The 12,199-nt window shown below is 42.2% G+C and overlaps 1 protein-coding gene across 1 annotated transcript; it reads right to left on the reverse strand.

Annotated features, from left to right (window-relative positions):
- Window positions 1–778: 778 nt before the first annotated feature.
- LOC146374551 (uncharacterized) lies at window positions 779–10,841 on the reverse strand. The gene is made up of 11 exons (XM_084949359.1): window positions 10,563–10,841; window positions 7,253–7,580; window positions 5,839–5,955; window positions 5,483–5,724; window positions 5,197–5,362; window positions 4,001–4,100; window positions 3,754–3,829; window positions 3,044–3,169; window positions 2,617–2,784; window positions 2,454–2,511; window positions 779–1,777 (listed from the first exon to the last, which is right to left on the reverse strand). Exons 1-11 carry the CDS (start codon window positions 10,676–10,678, stop codon window positions 1,679–1,681), a joined length of 1,596 nt encoding a protein of 531 aa, XP_084805485.1. The 5' UTR covers window positions 10,679–10,841; the 3' UTR covers window positions 779–1,678.
- Window positions 10,842–12,199: the final 1,358 nt, after the last annotated feature.

Genomic DNA, 12,199 nt, shown 5'->3' on the forward strand with positions numbered 1-12,199 from the left:
CTCTTGCCCTTAAGATGGTATTTCTTTGTCTTTGGCCAACAGTACTACAGTTTCCACCAGAATCCTTCTGACCAACAGAGGCGGTCATTGTTAACCTGAGCTTTGACCAAACTGCTATGGAAATCTCATTCTTTATGATCCATGTGTTTGATTTCTATAAGATTTTATACCACATGCCCTTCCTGGTGGAGCCCTCCCAATTTATCTGGTACTAGCAGTAGGAGTACACTGGCTTGTAAACCCCCCCTATGTCTGGGTCAGATGTTTAATTAAACATTTACTTAAATGATTGTATGTAGATTATGTAGCTTATCTACTTATGTTAATTATGTAGCCCAATTAGCTAAGTAATAATAATTGTTAATGTAAGAAGTTATCGTTTCCTGGCTAGGAGCTTTAACCGTTTCGGGAAGCCTTGGACTCATCAATCACAGCTCTGAATGTATATCTTCTGACAAGAAGGTGTTTGTGTATGACGTGGGCTAAAGCAGTGTGTGACGTGGGCCAAATCAGGCTAAAGCAGTAGCACGGGGTCACAGTGTCCTCTGCTTACAAACTTAAGAGCATTAGCTTGTCCTAAACGGCCCAGTCTCAACTAGAGCTTTGTCCAGACATTAGTCAGTTGGACAGTGCAGACACTACTTATTTTTAAATCCTGTGTTACTTTTACTTTTGGTGAAAGTACACCAGCAATGAAGAAAAACCCAAGCTAGTTGTCTAGTCTAGCTAGTCCCCTACTTTGCATATAAACTTCACAAATGTGAAAACACGGTTACGGTTCATTTGTCCAGAGTTTTATTTGGAGAACACTTTTAGGAGGGTTGAAACTGCCACTGTGGACAGTACAAATACAGAAATATTTACAGCATTTTACAAAGAACATTCAATGAAAAATAGACCTTATATAGTGAAGCTGTACATGCGCTACAGGAGTCACACTCCACCCTTTAGCTAATGCAGACTGATCCACGTTCTGCCAGGGTGTGGAGCCACAAGTTGGCCACCACAGACTAAAGCGTGGCCACCCATGACAGCCGTTAATGAACACCCAGAGGGCTCGACACACACTCAAATAGTTTTTTTGCAGAACTGTTTCTCTATAGGGACACATTTTAATTGTAATTAGCTTATATGCTTTACCAACAACTGGGAAAAAAAAGCTTTATCCACTGTTACAGATTTATTTAATCACTTGAGGGTTACATAAAAAGCTTATATAATAAGAGTAAATGAAGAAAGATCTTGGCTACTGGTGGCTCTACAGTAATTTAAAACACAGAGAAAAATACTTTATTATTTGCCAGCCCAATGTTAACCCATTAAATGGCCCAAGTTGGGAACCACTATAAAAATAGTCTGAATAGCATTCAGTTAGAATTAGCATCATCAACTGGGATGCAGTTTAACTGCTTCACAGTGTATTTAAGGTGCCATGATGAAGAAGAACAAAAGCAGCATTAGTAATAGAAGGAACATGTAGATTTGCGCTATAATCTCAAGGTTTTTCTGTATACATTTAGGTTTGCTGACCAAGCATTCTCTTAATGAGTCTCATATAACAGAGCTTGCATATCATAAGAGTGTGTGTATTTGTTGCAGGAATGGTTTGCATGTGTTATCCCGACGGCAGGAATCTGTTTTTAGTCAGTCTAGTTTTGTGTTTAGGATTTCGCTGTGATCACCGGTCCAGCCAGCATATAGAGGGGTAGCGCTCGCTCAGCGTCTTGCGCAGATGAGCACTCTGCATCTTATCCCTGGTTTCCACCACACACTCCACCTGTCAACACACACATACAGTTAGTCTTCTTATGTCATTCTCCGTCTCACACACACTCTAGAATTAGGGCAGTGAGAGGTTTGCTTGTTGCATTATGCAACACCTTTCACCTCCTGACACTTGCTGTGAATAAGCTGTACAAATTGTCAGTGGAGACTGTGGGGGTAAGAATGCAGAGCCAGGAGATTACATGATAAGTCTGCTCCATCCCTGAGCTTTAGAAATGAAGGAGAAAAAAAACCCAAATCCATTATTTAAAAAAGCTACGATGTCCCAAGTTTTATCAGTCAAGTTATGTCAGTTTCTCCCCGGCAGCTTTTCTTCATTTTTTTTCCAAGTTAAAAAAAAAAAAAAAGGCATACTATATGTAAAGTCATCAAACTGACTCAGTAGTTTCAGTTGCATAGCAACACTGTGTTTGTAACTTGCTAAAACAACAGCCAAAATTGGCTAATGGTTGTACCAGACCAAGTAAAGCTGTAGGTGGGTACTGAACTGAGCAATGCTACTTTTTTCTATCTTTTAAAAATGTATTTGTATTTTTGGTCTTCTAATTCCCGCCAACTCCCTGACAACTCCAAGCCAAGAGTTCCACGGCAATAAAGGAAAAGTGGATGAGCGGATTGGCGAGGAGGAGGAAAGAGAATGAAGTGAAGAGGACAGATTAGTCGCCTACCTTTGCCTTGAAGAGCTCTGACTTATCGCTGTGTCTACGATGGCAGACGTCCAACAACCTGGGAGGAAAAAGACAAAAGAGGCGAAGGAATGAATAAACTAAAGGTGGCACAGGGCAACGTTAAAAACAAAACCGATTAAGTCCGAACAGGTTCCTACACTACCTGACGTCCTCTCTGGTCAGAACATCCAGCAGCTTAGCCATGTCTCCTGGCCACTCTCCCAGCTGCACTGAGAACTTACTGATCCGGTTGTCCAACACCAAAGCTCGGTCCATGCACTGCCTCACCACTTCCATCTCCATGTTAGCGCTGCTCACCACCACAGCCACCCTGCAGCAGACACAGAGGAAGGCTTAGTTTATCTGCAGCCAAAAGGATTAGCACTGCTGACATTGTTATGTTGCCAGAATGTGAGCTTTTCAGGCGTTAAGGAAAACATTGAGCCCTCAGAGTTAGGACTATATTTAAAATATATATATTAATTTTTTTAAAGTGGGAATTTGCACTGTTTGAAAACTAGAGGGTCGATGAGTAAAGAGAAATTACATGGTTCAGGTAGGAAACCGGGAAATTAATACACTTGACCCACTTTTTGCCTTTTAGTTCTGGTAGTTGTCCGGCCAAAATGGCAGCCAATCCCATGGCTCCCTCTGTGTCCACAGTGGAGCGTTCAAACTCCTGAAACCGCAGCATTGCCACCAGAGAGTCTTCCTCACTGTAAGAAAAGGAAAGAAAAATGCACTCCTTTGATATCCGATTACCAAAATTAGACTTCAACATGGGCCCCAACATCCATAAAGATATAACTGACAAGATGATGGGCCTATTATGTGAGGTGATTCACATCTGAATCTTCAGAGCCAGTCCATAACCAGACAAAATGAAATGTGATTGTGTTCACACCAGATGCACATCTTGTGATTGTTTGATGAAATTCTGAACCCTGTCTCACCAATGTGTTGACGATGGCTCTGGTCCACCGTGTCTCAAACGCTGCTTGGTGTTTTTCTCTCTCCTAACACACTTGAACAGCAGTCTCTTTTATGCCTTTTTCCATTGATGTGTGATTGTGCCTAATAGAGAACCACAGGGTTTCCAGCAGAAAGGTTAACAGCCTTTTTGGTGTGAAGCCTGAAGGACTGAGCCAGCACCAAGCCAAAACTGGCTCTGCACCAGCACCACTTCAGTGTAAAAGAGGTATTTGTGTTCTGGGAGTAATAATACATCTGTACAGTGAAGTCAGATATTTTAAAAAAGACAAAAGTTTAATTCTATAAATGTAATGTGGACGTGCAGTACCTGACAGTGATGACTTTGTCCACAAGTTTCTTTGCCAGCTGAAAGGTGTTAACACCAAGGGAATGCTCCATGAGATCTGAGAAGAGACAGATGATCATCACAAGCTCCTTTATTGCAGGAGAAAAAACTACAAAGGAGTTTCTAACAATAAATAATGTGCACATAATCTTTTTTTGTACTATCTTCCCCTTCATGAGGGGAAGGTGTGGTACATGACTTCAGCAGAACAAGTCGGAAATGAGTTTACCTCCATAAAGTTTCTTATTGGGGTTGCTGTGCATGTCTTTGATTGGACCGTTCGTTTTCAGAGATTGTAGCAGCAAAGGGAAATCGTCTGGTTCAACTCCCTGTTGAAGAAAGGTGGGTCAGCTATTGTTCTCATGTGTTGATGATGATGATTTCTAACCTGCATTTCACTGTGGAGTAAAACTGTTGAGATCGCTTTTGCAGAGTGTCCTGGATTGACGTAGGCAAGATCAAGCTAGCATTTTTGGAACTGAGTTTTTTGTATGGTGGACAAAAAACAGTGTTCGCTGTTTTGAACCCGGGAACCTCTTCCTGTGAGCCAACAGTGCTAACAGAGTCACTGAAGCACAGTCGCAGTTTGAGTTAAATGTTAGCATTAGCATGTTCAAATGATACTGACATGCTAACATTGAGCATGGTAGTGTTTACCATGTTTGCTATCCATATTTAACATACAGGCAACCTGACAGGCTAATCAGGACTGAATGTTAATGCTAACTGTGTAGACATGTATTCATAGGTAGTTACACAAAGGACCGGCATCACTAAGTCTTTAGTGATCTTACGGCAGTTCGTCCCCATTCTGAACAATATTAATGGACTATATAACAGAAATAGACTAGCACTTATTTTGCAGTGCCTTATATTTAGCATGCGCACCACTTTTCCTACTGTGAATATATTAATATATTATAAAATGGTATACACAGTATTAATTATAAATGTGAAACTGTTGTATGAATATTAAAACAGGACCATCTCTGGACTGACTCGGAGCCCTAATCAGCCTCAGTGTTGCATAATATATAGGTTTTCACTACTGGGTCAAATGTGGTAATATATTTTCTTGAAAGCTTCACTACACAAGCTGTACCAGGATATTTCTTTATAGCTGAAAATAGAGCAAGAGGGCTGTTCTGTGCCTTCAGTGCAAACAGCACGACAGCTCTCAGAGCTGTGGGCAGACAGTGAAACAAGGGAAACCACTTCAAATACAGTCGCCTTGTTTCGTAACCCGTGCAGAATGAAAAAGGCACTTGTGTCAATACGAGGGAGCTAGAAGCAATTGTGCAATAAAAAGGATGTAGATCTACTATAGGATCTACTATCGGTAACCAGTGATATGAGATGGGACTTCAAGCAATGAGCATACAGTGAAGATGTAAAGATTCAAAGAGCTTCTCAATGTCTGCTTACTATGACAAGAATGCGAGAGTCGAGGTGTTTGATGGCTGCAGCGGTGCCAGCCAGTAGACCATACTGTCCTGCAGCAGGAATGACCACTGCCTCCAGTTTGGGCACCTGTTCATAGATCTCCATGCCCACAGTGCCCAGTCCTGCCAGGTACGCTGCATTTTCATCTCTGCTCAGCAGCAAAGAGAGGAAGAGCAGCCTTATGTTAAGATACTAAAACATCAGTTAGTACTGCACAGACACAGACAGAAACTCTCATTCCAGCTCCTAATATGAATGTTAGACTGACTCTTCCAGGTAGAGGTATCCATTCTCCCTAGCCAGATGGCAGGCGTGGTTCTGGGAATCACGGCCGGTGCTGCCGTAGGAGATAACCATGGCGCCGTAGTCTCTGTAGATCCTGAGGCGGGGCGAGGAGCAACTTGACGGCATGATGACAAACACCGGGATCTTCAGATCCACCGCGTGGTGCGCCACGGCCATGGAGAAGTTACAGTCAGTGGCCACGATCACACCCATCCTCTGCTGCTCCTGCAAGCACAGAAACACACGCCTGACATATAATCACATGCAACAAATATGCACGCACAGCACACTTCAGTGGATCCTTACAGCGTCTTTTTCAGCTCCCCCGCCCCAATCTACCTGTGTGAGGGAGGTGAGCAGGTACAGCACTCCTCTCTCCTTCACAGAGCCGGTGTAGTGCAGGTGCTCCTTCTTCAGGTAGATCTCCATCCCGTACTGTTTGGACAATCTGGAGTACTGAGCACACAAAAGAAGCAGCATATTTCAAGAGCTCCTGCAGCAGCAGTAATCCGTTAAAGATAGATTTGCTAAGCTGGCTTTATATAACCACTCAGGTGCTCACATGCATGCTGAAATAGTTTTCACTTCATATAATTACTCCTGGCGTATGAAATCCATGGTCTTTGCCCCGAGTCATGTTCAACTTTTATGTTATTTTTGCATGAATTCACCTAAATGCTGGTGCTCATCCAGCTCCAGGAGTCTCTGCCTGCTCTTTGCTTTTTGCTAACAGCCGTTAATCCAATCTGCTTCACACTTGGTGGGTATAATGCAATATAAAGTATGAAGCAGATATGAGGGCTCCTCCTAATTTGGCTAAAAGCTGCAGTGCATTATTAGCGATGATGTCCCCACGAGGGCTTCACCTTTGGGTGATCTTTAGTTATTATCACCTGTCCCGCTAACAGTTGCATTACCAGTAGTTATGTCGAAGCAAGCCTCAATTAAAAGAGTTTTTCTTTGGGCGTTTTGTGGTTATTAGCAGCGACACACAACCACGCACAGTGAAAATGCAGAGATGTGCAGAGACATTATAAAAGAGAGACATGGTACTCCTGACTTGAAACTAGTGGGAGCGTCTTGAATCAGCGAAGATGATGTTAGAAATATAATGTCCAAGGACCCAAACCCACTCTAGAGACTAACTGAAACTAAACGCACCTAACCTAAAAATGTAAATGAAAATGAATGAAAAACAGAAACGTAATAACTCTGCTTCTGGGGGGGATTATTTGGGGAAAGCAAAAGCACATATCTGAGTTTTTTGTTTGTTTGTTTTTTCCTGGTGACTACTGAGATGGAGAGAGGTGACGAGGCCTTCTTCTAGAGAGACTCTTCCTTCATCACTCCATCAATTTACATCAATTACATTGTTGTGAGATCACATTTAACTTAAGGCAAGTTCTAAAATGAATCCCTGATAACCCAAATGTTAGAATTTCCCATTTTTAAGCAAAAACAAACTTGTTTACAACCTGGTACAAAAAAACTCTGCACAACTTAATTCTAACATAAAATCATCAATTTAAAATGTATCAAAGTAACGCAGACCATGAAGGCTTTGTTCAGTTTTTCCATGAGCAAAAATCTGCATCCCATTTAGACTAGTTCTGATATTAGTTCACCCTCTTGTGGTCTGTTTACAGCAAACTTCCTTAGGTATGAAACTGAAGGAAGTGATTTCAGCTCCCAAACAAAGGTCAAAGGTCACCTTTATTGCACGTTCTCCTGCACTTATTCTGTGTTAGTGTACCGTGCAAGGCGTCTTCTGCATCCCTGACTGGATCCTGAAGGCTGCCGCGCTGATGTCCTCAAAGCGGAGGTACTGGGCAGGAGGTCTCGGGATCATCCTGAACTCGCTGACTCGTCTGGTTTTGGGGGGGTCCATGAGGACAACCTCAGGAGCCATCGCTACTTTGGTTTCGTGGACTTTCACATCACCGTTGAGAAGTTCTTCCACACCAAAGTCCTTCAGACGCTCCGGTTCAATAAGGGTGGGTCTGCGGCCCACGGTGCCGTTACTGACGGGACCATATTTGTAAGAGCTGCCGGGCTGACTGGGGCCCAGATACAACTCCTCTCTGAAAACCACAAGCAGGCATTAGGGGTGTCACTTAAAATCATATCAAATCATATTCAGAGAACTAAAGTGTGCTTTTGCACAGCTGCTGAGTCCTCCTCATTTAAAACCATAAGACTACAGCTCCTGATCCTACACTCGTCTTTTTCACAGTGTAAATTCTTAATTTTCTGCACACATACTATTGCAAGCTAACACAGTAAAAATAACACACGGAGGCTTTAGCAAAGTACCACACAGTCATGAGCTGGAGCGCAGGGAGATTTGATTTGCATCTTCCAAACCCCGAAGATAAAAAGTGAGCAGATGTGAGAACGCTGATGTGAATATAATAGCTTTTCCAATTAAGCAGGTTGTTGGCGTCCACTAGCTCTCAAATCATAAAGGTTATTTCTCCCAAGTACGTAAATGCACCACCAGAGGGAACTTTTAAAACCAATTACTGTTTTCAGCTGCATGTTTTTCCACAGTGAGTAGCTTTGCAATCAGCTTGTAGCTGGTTTCCAGTATTAAACCAGTTGTTTCTGAAGGATCGGGACTTTTTTAAAAAATTACAACAGCAGGGTATGCTTTGGAAATAGTAACATAGTACATATAGTACTATATACAGTACAATAGTACATCTGTCAGGCATCAGATCTGATTTATTACTTGATTCACGACAAATTAACACAATTTTAAGATATAAAGAAAAAGTAAAACCGGACCAACAGCTTAAGAAAACAAATTTAACAAAAGTGTATTTGCACAAATTCTAATTTCTATCCTCTGGATGTCAGCCAGAATGTAGGGCGGAGCTGCGAGGCCTTTGGCAGACAGTATCAGCTGATATTCTCCACATTTCAAAAGTATACATCATCACTAGAGCTACAAGTTTTATTAACAATAGACATGAAGCAATAACTCTTAGTATAATTCACCTGAAATATATAAAATCAAAGGTTTATTTACTCAAATAATTAATCATTAAGGAGAAAGTCCTTGGTATAAACTGAATATGTATCAACAAAGTGCATAAGGAGTAATGCATAAATGTTTTTTGAGTGTAACTCGATGTAAGAACTTTGAAAAAGTGACAATTTCCCACTTTGCTTCGTCGATACGACCACTCTCACCGGCGGTCCGCTCACATTCTTCAGGCTAAGATGAATTGATTCACCTTTCACGTCAACCCTGCTTCCACTCTCGGTGACGGATTACTATTACAAGTCACCTTATGATTCATTGGGTCATTCGGCTCCTCTTTTAGGAGACACACAAGCGATTAAAAAGGCAATTTAGTAGTAATAGCAGGACAGAATGATTTATAAACGGCCGTTGGAGCTAATCAAATTGCGCGATTCATTTAAATAGCTTATTAAAGTTAGGCTGGGTATGGGCAGATTTACTCAAATGACACAACACAAAACTGGATCAGACTCCCGCGGGATGTTTCTGTCAAACAGTCAGCGCAGAGGCCTTTTACACAGCATAGACATAGTAATAGGATTATACTTATTGGGGATTAACTCAGTCACTCAGTAAAGCAGATCACATATAGTTACCAGCTACGTTTGAAACTTTGAAACAGGTTGGAGCCAATCATCGTCAGTGAGGTAAAATAAGACAACTGACTGACGAGGGTGCTTTTGCGAGCGCGCAGTTCTACAATAACATCAACAAGCCACCAGGTGGAGTAGCTTTCCCAAACAATGGTCTAAATACCCTTCAGTGGTGCCAGCTCTCTATACAGAGAACATCTCGCTCTATTTATATCGCAATGATCTTGCGGTAGACAATACGGCAACCTTTCACCTCGTCTCCTGGGTCCATTACTGCTCTCTCCCCACTTGTCCTTCACTCTTTTAGCCCCATTATTCAAGCACACAGTGTGCGCTCTTAACACGGCTATGAATAAGAAAAGTCCAAGGCTGCACCTGTGATTAGGGTGCTTTGCTTCAAAGGCAGAGTTCAAAAACAGCATCAAAGGAGGGCAAAGAGCAACATGGCAGCCTCAGAAAGCCTCATCAAAAGGGAAGATGAAGCGCTGAAACAGTAAAAAACAAAAAGTAGCTTATTTTATTATAAAACAGCACAAAAAATCCCCACAAAAAGTAAGGACAAAGCTAAAAGTGAAGGAGATATTTAAGCCCACCAGGCTTTCATCAGTGCACTATCTCAGCTTCTTTATGTCCTTTTAAAGACAAAATGCCCTGTCTGGCTGCTGAGCTGCTTCCTTTTCTGATTGAAGAATAAAAAAAGTTCATCATATGGGAAAGGAAATGTCTCCTGGCACTACATGACTATATGTATTCCTGATGTTGCATCACTGAGTGTGCAGTTCTGCATCCTTTCGGGCAACGCTTCGACAGCTTTCTTACATTCGTCGGCTGCTTTGTTTTTGGCTCTTTGGTTATAACACGAAAAGCTCCAGAAGTTTTTAATGTGCTCAAAGAGGCAGAGGAAGATCAGTTTGCTTGTTAAATCTTGACGGTTGTAATCTTCCGTATAAGTCAAACACTGAGGAAATACTTGTAAAATCTGTTTGACCCTGAATGTGATGTAATTTATCAGTGGCACAAAGAAATGCCAGTTTTCCACCAAAGCTTAAAATCAAAGCTTCCTTCCTTTCTCTAAATTTGTCACAATATCCTGAAAGGAAAGAGGATGTTATGGTCAAGAATCAAGCAGAGAGGGTAGCCTATCAGGACTTGGGATGCTGGCAGGACGAGCAAGGAGAAGATGGAGAGATAGAAGGAGAAGGCCAGAGTATGTGGATCTTCGATTTGGGGGTTTGCAACAGCCAAGCATGAACATTTGGTGCGTTTTGTTGAGTTTCACTTATAATTAAAGCTGAAGAAGAGACTGGACACAGCAGATGAGGAATGGAGGTAATTTAAGGAGGAGCTACCTCAAAATTCTGAGGGTAGATCTGAATCTAGAGGGTTGATCTGGTTGGGGGAGAGGTCTGGGGCTCCGAAGAAGGCTACAGGTAATTTCCCACCTCTGCCAGAAGGGGTCATTCTCCTCGCTGTCTTTAAGGGCCGGCCGTGGTGAGTACAAACGCTCAAGTCGCTCGCTCAAATGGCTCGAGTAGAATAATTGAGCGGCAAAGTTCATCCTGGTTAGAGGACCTTCTTCCTAGAGTCCAACAAGTGTCTGTATCTGAATCCCTCTCCTGTCCCTGCTGCTGTGTTGTGTCCGAGGGATAAGAGGACACTGACTGGTGCTGCTCCCACGGCGTAATGTCCCACGCCCCAGCTCCTTCCTTTTCCTGTCCAGGGGCTATTTAAGAAGGGATTACCCATGGACATGTGCGCGGTGGCAATGTAGTGCTTCTCCGGTGGCACGGCCCCTCCCAGAGCTCTATTCCTGTGCTCGCACCGAGATTACTTCCCCTTTTTGTGACGCAGTGCTAATCAGACTGTCTAAGGAGATAGATACAGACTTAGGGTTTAACTAGGAAGCAGCGATCTAGAGGCTCAGCAACACAGAGGAGACAACATTAGATGGAGGATCAGAAATGCATGATTTTTTTTGCCACCAAAATTAATTAAAAAAGAGACACTTGCAGCAGTTTCATCATTATGTGGCATTTCTAGTATCACGAAGTGATGCAGTTGTTGCAGCCTCTATGAGATACAGGGAGGGAAACTAGGAGATTTTCCATTCAGCTGTCAGATGTAAGTGCTTACATCTGTAAGAAAGTGAAAAAGGATGTTGCAACAGGAGAGACTATGTTCTGGCACCACAAATGAACAGCTGAACATGGTAGAACTGTAGAAAGACAGGCTGCCAGACATGAGACGCTAAAGGGAAAGCTTAGGTTTAGACTCTGTTCAGCTCTGATCAGGCGTCAAAATCTAAAACCTGAAGAGCAGCAGTGTGTCCAGCAGTCACCGGAGTCTCACTGGCAACTGATAAGCTTATTTTCAATTAGTTTCTTAATGAGTTGTTGCCTTTTTAGACAGCTGTGTGTGGAAAAAGGTTCCAATAACAGTTAGGAAAGTGGAATTGGGACTCTGTGCAATCAGTTTTGCAACTTTCCAAACTTCACTGCAAATGGTCAATTTTGGTTAATGTTTTTCATGGTCCAATGACATCTTGTAAAACCATATTTCAAGGAAAGTGAAACCTGTACAAGATAACTGGTCTCATATTACCTTCAGCTTATACACACTAAATCTGCCAATTTGCTTCGTCTGAAGTGTCTGCCAGGTGGTAGTTTGGGGAAACCGTCTTCTGCAAGACATCCAGAGTTGGACTGGCAGATGAGAACTAACAGTATATCATTTACACCCACTTCAATCCATAAATTCTAAGTTGCGACAGAACAGCTAGAGTTTGAACTCTCAGCTCCTTTTTATCGCTGTTGACATACACATGAAATACCACTCGAACAGGTACGAGATAAGATCACAACGTAGGCTATTTGTGCTTGAGTATGTCAAATATTGCACTATATCTCTGCAGAGTACTTTCATCACAATCTGAACTGAGCCATAAGGAAAGTCAAAGTGACCAATGTCTAAAAAAAATAAACTAAAATAAAACTAACAAAGGGAACAATGTTATACATCCCATTTCTGACAAGGGCTTTATAAACACTTTGAATACAAAATTAGCCAAACGACCAGAAGC

This window comes from Perissodus microlepis, chromosome 13, assembly GCF_051167445.1.
Source record: "Perissodus microlepis isolate ML-2025 ecotype Zambia chromosome 13, ASM5116744v1, whole genome shotgun sequence".
Taxonomy (NCBI): Eukaryota; Metazoa; Chordata; class Actinopteri; order Cichliformes; family Cichlidae; genus Perissodus; species Perissodus microlepis.

Bases quoted from the DNA above. Each gene is read 5' to 3' on its own strand.
- LOC146374551 (XM_084949359.1), bottom strand. From the start codon at position 10,678: ATGAACTTTGCCGCTCAATTATTCTACTCGAGCCATTTGAGCGAGCGA. The intron at 5,956-7,252 runs GTACACTAACAC...TTGTGTGCTCAG, and splicing joins TGCAGAAGACGCCTTGCACG to TACTCCAGATTGTCCAAACA. The intron at 1,778-2,453 runs GTAGGCGACTAA...GTGTGTTGACAG, and splicing joins CAGAGCTCTTCAAGGCAAAG to GTGGAGTGTGTGGTGGAAAC.